This window comes from Vespula pensylvanica, chromosome 1 (genome assembly GCF_014466175.1).
Source record: "Vespula pensylvanica isolate Volc-1 chromosome 1, ASM1446617v1, whole genome shotgun sequence".
Classification (NCBI taxonomy): domain Eukaryota; kingdom Metazoa; phylum Arthropoda; class Insecta; order Hymenoptera; family Vespidae; genus Vespula; species Vespula pensylvanica.
The window spans coordinates 1,882,604-1,890,084 of NC_057685.1; the positions used below are offsets into that span (position 1 = coordinate 1,882,604).

The 7,481-nt window shown below is 31.1% G+C and overlaps 1 protein-coding gene across 3 annotated transcripts in view; it reads right to left on the bottom strand.

Moving 5' to 3' along the window:
• The window catches only part of LOC122628163 (protein rhomboid), a 111,687-nt gene that overhangs the window by 35,166 nt on the left and 69,040 nt on the right, over positions 1–7,481 (bottom strand). Inside the window, exon 1 of one of the 3 annotated variants that reach the window (XM_043810164.1) lies at positions 803–1,385. The exons of the other annotated variants lie outside the window; for them this stretch is intronic. Within the exon in view, the coding sequence (XP_043666099.1) occupies positions 803–836 (34 nt within the window). The 5' untranslated portion in view covers positions 837–1,385. Of the gene's footprint in view, positions 1–802; positions 1,386–7,481 lie in introns of those variants that run through there. 3 annotated transcript variants of the gene reach the window in all.

The following is a 7,481-nucleotide window of genomic DNA, read 5'->3' on the forward strand; positions in this document are numbered from 1 at the left end:
TCAGCTTAATTACCAAACTAGCAACCCCCTTCTCTCTCTCTCTCTCTCTCTCTCTCTCTCTGTCTCTCTCTGTCTCTCTCTCTCTCTCTCTCTCTCTCTCTCTCTCTCTCTGTCTCAGTGTCTGTCTCATTCTCTTGACACTACTACCCCTTGCTACTACCACAACTAACACTATCACCACCCTCTTCCGTTATTACCCTATTGGCATTTGACTACACCATCTTCCCCTTCGACAAACGTCGATTCGTCAAACGTAACTCGATTATTCTAGGAAACGTTTCTTTTTCTTCTTCTTCTTTTTTCTTTTCTTTTTTTTTTCTTTTTTTCCTATTTCAATTCCTCTCCCTAACAAACAACTACAAATTTGTTACTCTTCTCTTTTCTTTTTTCTTGTTTTCTTTTTTATTTCTTTTTTCTCCTTTCTTATATCGGATCGATAGATTTTATATCGGATTGTTTCTATTCATTGGTGACATTTTTTTTTTTTTTTTTGGAAAGAAGATATGTATCTACGAAAGCAAATTTTATAGTTTCTTCGTTATATGATTGAATATATGTATAAATATCTAGTCATCTGTTTGTTCGTTGATCGACATCGAAAATAAAAATTGTTCTTAGTAATAATAAATTCTGTTTAATTAAACTTTAATCATATCTCTCTCTCTCTTTTTTTTCTATATTTATATTAGTCTCTGATCGATTCAATAAAATATTTACAAAGTTTTTCTTTATACACTCGTTAATCTAATCTTTTATTCAATATATTTTATATAGATTATATATATATATAAATATATATTACCTTTCTCAATATTCTTCTCTATATCATGTTCCATGTTTTGAAAAATCACAAAGAGAAGAACACTCGTTGATCACCGTTCACGTATCACTGACATCTAACGCCAACGAACACGAGAACACTGATATTAGATAACGGCCAGTTCTCCCACTTCGTTTCTCCTTGAAGTATCCTCTCGCTAATTTATATTCAACGAGATTAACGATTTCTTAGGAGCGTCATTGACTCTCGATCAATACCAGCCACTGTTCGTTGTTCGATCGTTTCATAAGAAAAACATGATAAATACGACAAGCGATATCGATGATAAATGTGTAATTTAGAAATAAATCTCATTACACAATCAATACGATTGTTCACCTCGTTTAATTATACAATTATTTATGTTTAGCTGTTATTTGCCGAAATTGATATTTCTAAACTGTTTGATCAGATTTATAAATAAACTTAATCAATATTTATGATAAAATATTGATACGTAATAAAAGTTATGGGAATCAGGATGCAATCGGTTTGATTATTTATACGGATCGTTTATTTAACACAATATTTAGTAATAATTATTAAAAAATAATGAAGGAATATGAACAATGAATAATGGAGGAATTGAAAAATATCAAAATCGCTTCCGAGTTCGTTTTGAAAAAAATAAAAAAATAAAAAAATAAAAAGAACACATATATTCTAATACAATTAGGAGAAAATTTTTTTCTTTTCTTTTTTTTTTTTTTTTCTTTAATAGAACCTTCGAAAATCGGATTGTAAAATATTATGTATTTTGCTTTGAAAGAAAAGATCACGAGAATATCGTTATAAAATTTCACAAAAACGTATTTTGAATGAAACATTTCGATAAAGTTCTCTAAAAGTGATAAATTTTTCAAATATCCCGTCATTCCATGTAAACACGACATGCTTTCGAAATCAATCGTAGTCGTTTGTTATGGACTATCTATCGTTAATTGTAAAATATTACATACTTTATTCCAAAAAGAAAAAAAGAAAAAAAGAAAGAAAAAAAAAAAGAGAAAAAAATGTCAGATATTCGAATAAAATTTTACAGAAAATTATTTTTAATGAAACCTTTCGAAAAAGTTCTCATGCTAATAGATTTTTCAAAAAACTCTCCATTTCCTGTAATTACATACTATGATTTACTCATCATTCACGGATAAAATATTATACTTTACTTGCAAAAAAATAGTTATCAATAAAATATCCGAATAAAATTTCACAGAGAAATTTTTTTTTCGATAAAACATTTCGAAAAAATTCTCATGGCAATAAATCTTTTTTATTTCCCACTATTTCCGGTAGTTATCTGCTATGGGTTAATCGTCTTTGATAATAAAATATTATACTCGCTAGTAAAAAAAAAAAAAAAAAAGTCCCTAGTAAAATATCTAAATAAAATTTCATAGAAAAATATTTTCTTTAATGAAACAATTCGTAAAAATTCTCACGATGATACATTTTTTAGTTGTTTGCTATGGGTTAATCATCGTTCATTGCAAAATATTATACATTTGAAAAAAAAGAAAGAAAGAAAGAAAGAAAGAAAGAAAGAAATGAAAAGAACAAATCAATAAATATCATATAGAAAAATATCCTAATAAAAATGCGAATGAAAAATATTTGCGTAACGAAATCTATCGAGAAAGTTTTCCTGACAATAGATTTTTCAAACTTCCCGCCATTTCCTGTAGTCCCGACGTGAAACCTTCGAAACCAATCGTGGTCGATTAACGTCGTCCGCGATACGATGCTGCTTTCTCGCGAAATTGTTTTTCCTATCCTCTCGGCGTCCATTTCCTTTTCACATAAATTTCTAAGAGAACGAAAAAATGGTATTACAGGGTCGATTTCTTCTTCGCTTAGGAAAGAAAAAGTAGGAACGAGAGAAAGAAGAAAGTTTAACCGCTTTACTCAGTGACAGCTTGACAAACACTGATTACGGAAAATCCAAAGGCGAAGAGATAAAGCACGGGCTCGTCGATTTCTTTTATCGGCCTAAATTGCGGTCGTTATCGGAAGAATTTTCTCCGTCGAATCGACTCCACGTTATTTCTTGGCTCGCTCTATCTTCTTTACGTGCTACGAAAAAAGAAAAAGGAAAAAAAGAACAAGAAGGCGATCGAGAAGATGAAACTCACATATGTAAAAATTTATGATACGTGTTCGCGAAAAAAAAGAAATAAAAAAAAAAAAATAATAATTTTCAAAAGAAAAAAAAAGAGAGAAAAGAGAAAATTCAAAATTATCAAATACTAAAATTATAATCTATAATGTAATATATATAATCTATATACATATACCGCTATTTTAGAATGATTATATATACTAATTTTTATTTTCTACAATTTCCTATTTATATACAGTTTCACGAACTTGTTAATTATAAGCCAAAGTTTATTATTTCTTGGCTCGCTCTATCTTCTTCTTACCCTCACAAAAAAGAGAGAGAGAGAGAGAGAGAGAGAGAGAGAGAGAGAGAGAGAGAGAAGAAACGTGATCGAGAAGATAAACTTATATATACATTTATAAATTTCTGATACGTGTTCGTAAAAAAGAAAAAAATGAATTTTCAAAAAAAAAAAACGAAAGAAAGAAAATGCGAATTATCACAAAAATAATAATCTATCATCCAATTCGATAACAATCGATTCAAAACGATTAATAATAATTTTTTGTCTTTTGCTCTCCTATTAATATCCATTGCTCTCTTCTTTTCAATCTCGTCGATTATAAAAACCAATGTTTAAAATATCAGAAAAATTTTTATTAAAATCGTAAGTACGTAAATAAGTATTGACGTATCTACGCATTATACTAGCAATGTGAAATTTTTCGTGATAATCGATTAGCCAGAGAAAATCAGTAGAGATACGTCGAACAAGCGTTACAAAGGGTAAACGTGTAATATATTACTCCCTTTATGATGGGCCCGTGCATCGTTAATTAAAATTATGTAAACTCGATATATTCCTGTTAAACATTCAATTAACTTAGCGCGTTATATCATGGGATATGAGAATGTATGTTTCGTCAAAATGAAAAGCAAGATATTTAAACTATATACGTATGAAAGAGAGAGAAAGAAAGAAGGAGAGAGAGAGAAAGAGAGAGAGAGAGAGAGAGAGAGAGAGATTTTGATAAATAATAAACGTGTGCATTTTGTAAAAGAGAATTTCATCGTTAAATCATTTATTTTTGTAAATAATAAATCGTAATTGTTAAACTCTTTATCAATCGATGAAAAATCGGATCAAATGAAACATACAAATATACATATGTATGTATATATGTATGTATGTATAATTATATACAAATTCGATTATGTAAAATTATGTCACGTTGAAGTTTCGTGCGTTATCACGTACAAGACGCGTTTACAAGACTAGTGTGTTTTAACGACATCAAAAGCACTAAATATCTTCTCCCTGTTCCTCGTTTACGATCTAACGTACGTATGAAACTCATTATTATAGTTCGAGGCATTATGCGAATAGTTTCGAAACAAATGTTTGCATAAGATAATTACATGAATTCATTGTCCCCAGCAGAACGATTCCGTCGTTATAATAATTATTCTATCTAATTATTCAAACGATTCGTCGTTAATTATTCGGATAAATAATATAATATAATAAATTATTACTATTGTTGTTGTTGTCAATACTATTATTATGAAATAATAATAATAATAAGGAAAAGAAATTAATAATGATCAAATAATGTAATATTTATTATTATTATAAAATGATAAGAAGAAGAAAAAAAAAAACAACAACAACAACAACAATAATCATTCAAATTTATTTTTCATTAGGATTCGTGGTTTAAAACACTATACTATTTATTCTTATATTAATTATTACAAAATTAAAAATTGTAGAGTTATATAAGAATATTTTTTAATTATCTTTCTTTCTCTCTCTCTCTTTCTATATATATATATATATATATGTGCGTGTATCAGTTCTATATAATTTTAACAAATCAAGAAAAGAATTCGAAACGATTCGAAAACATAAATGCTTTGATTAATTTGAAGCGTCCAACAATCAATAACAACAAAAAAGTTTCGGAATTTAGAAGAGAAATTTTTTTGAATGATTACAGAGAAAAAGAGAAAGAAAGTGTGTAGGGTGAGAAAAAAGGATACAGTAGAAGAGTAAGTTTTCGATGTAGTAAAAGGAGATATTCTTCGAAGTCGGGCGATCCGGTGTGTTTAATTAAATTAACGTTAGCTGGCTGGGTGCCTAGCTGTTGGCTCTCCATACACCACCGTTTACAATTACACGCTTCGTACAGCTAATCGTTGGACTTAAGCTTCAATTAGCAAGTACTAGCTTCGGCGAGGGTGAAAGTGGTCGTTGATATCCTCGTTGACTCTCTCTCTCTCTCTCTCTCTCTCTCTCTCTCTCTCTCTCTCTCTCTCTCTCTCTCTCTCTCTCTCTCTCTCTCTCTCTCACATACAAACACACACAAACTGTCTCTAACTAGTAAGATTTTCTTTCTCGTTTCGATGTAATGTCCCTGGCATTTCTTGAGAAAAGAAAAAAAAACGAAATAGAGAGAAAAAGAGAGAGAGAGAGAAAACATATACCTAGAGACCCGTTTCCCTTTCCAATTTGTTAATTAAACGCCGTTGAAGTAATTACCGTTGTTGATACTCCTCCATATTTTACGAGATTCTATCTGAAGAAAAATAAAAAAAAGAAAAGAGAAATAGAAAAAAAGTAAAGTATATTTTGCTTAAGGATCAAGTCACATCATGTCATTTTGTTGCATGAAATAAATCCGAATTATTCGAAACAAGATAACTATGTAAGTACTTAGTCAGTATAGTACTAGTAAATATCATATGTAAGTACTTAGTCAGTATAGTACTAGAAACTATCGACATAGTCGATCAACCACGGAACTAAGATATATCAGTCGACGTAAACGTTAGATGACAAAAGAGAAAGAGAGGGAAAGAGAAAAGGAGAGAGAGAGAGAAAAGGAGAGAGAGAGAGAGAGAGAAAGAGAGAGAGAGAGAGGAAGAGAGAAATGGAGACAAAGTTTCTCGAAACTCAAGTTTCGAATTACTGCTTCATTCATAATCGTTTCTCTCTCTCGCTCCCTCTCTCTCTCTTTCTCTCTTCATATATATATAATATATAATATATACACACATACATCTCTCTCTCTTTCTCTAGGTGATCATTGTATATCACGATAGCCAAAGAGTTATACACAGACATATCTTCTCTCTTTCTCTCTCTCTCTCTCTCTCTCTCTATCTATATGTGTGTTGTGTTTCTCTGTCTCTCTCTCTCTGTCTCCTTCGATCAACGTTACGATCGTTGCACAAGGGACGGTCGAAGTTCAACTGCCATTCAGGAAACTAGACTTGGAAACTACATTCTCGCGTGAGCACACCCTCTCCCTTACCCCCATTCACTCCGAACCGTCACCACTACCATCACCACTATAACCACCACCATTCTATTCCCTCTCTGTAGCTTAGGTAGTTTGGTACACACGTACGTACTTACTTACTTACTTACTTACTTACTTACTTACTTACTTACGTACTTCCTTGCGTACTTTTGTTTCGTAACAAAGGAATCTCGCGAGAAATTCCGTATTGTTTGACATTCGTGATAATGCGCAGTACCTCCTTTGCAGTCTGTGAATTAGCAACTAATGGCGAATGTTCCGAGACTCTTACCATTCCGCGAACTATTATTCTAATAGTAACAACGTGAATACGAACGAACGCTCGTGTCCTCTTCCTCTTCTACTGATGATTCACGCTAATTTAAGATGAATCGCATTGTCGAGGAAAATTATAGTTACGTTTCTTCTTTGATAAGTAGATACATCGTATACTCGCTCTAATCCATCGGTTGCATGGGGTTTATGATATATTGGAAATGTGTATTACATATACATACATTCATTCATACATACAAACATGTGTGTGTGTGTGTATTGTGACTGAAAATCGAGCGCAACGCTTTAATCAACATAATAATACAACAGTAAAGATATTTTTTCTATATTAATCTTAGAAATGTTTTATATCCATTTTCAGATACTTGAAAACATTTTTAGTTTTTTTTTCCTTTTTTCTTCTTTTTTTTTTTCATAGACAAATAGTCAACGTTCTGCGTAGTATAAAGGGTTGCCTACTTTCAGGCACTATATTTAATTGTTAATATTAATGTATTCGCTTTTTATTTTTTCTATTTTCTATTTTTGTATTTTTTCTCCTTCGAACATCTCCATCATTTTCTATCCTCCTTTCTTTATTATAAAAAAAAAAAAGATAAAAAAAGGGGAAAAGGAAAATTTCATAGATAAAGAGAGAAGAAAGAAAAGAAAAAGAGAAGGACCAATGGATATCCGAAAAAGATAATAACGCCATTTTAAGTGAAATAAAAACAGGGAGAAGAAGGGTTTAGAGATAGTAGGATAAGAGGAAACGATACGGACACGATTTCCCACCGGCCACTATTGGCATTCGATGAACGAAGTACGGGAGAACAGCTGGAATTGGCCTCGATGGTTTATATTTATAGATTGAATTCTCTTTTCTGCCCTCCTGGCGTACATATCTGTGTCGTTCAAAAAAGAAAGAATAGAAAAAAAGGAAAAAGAAAAAGAAAGAGAGAAAGAGAGAGAGAGAGAG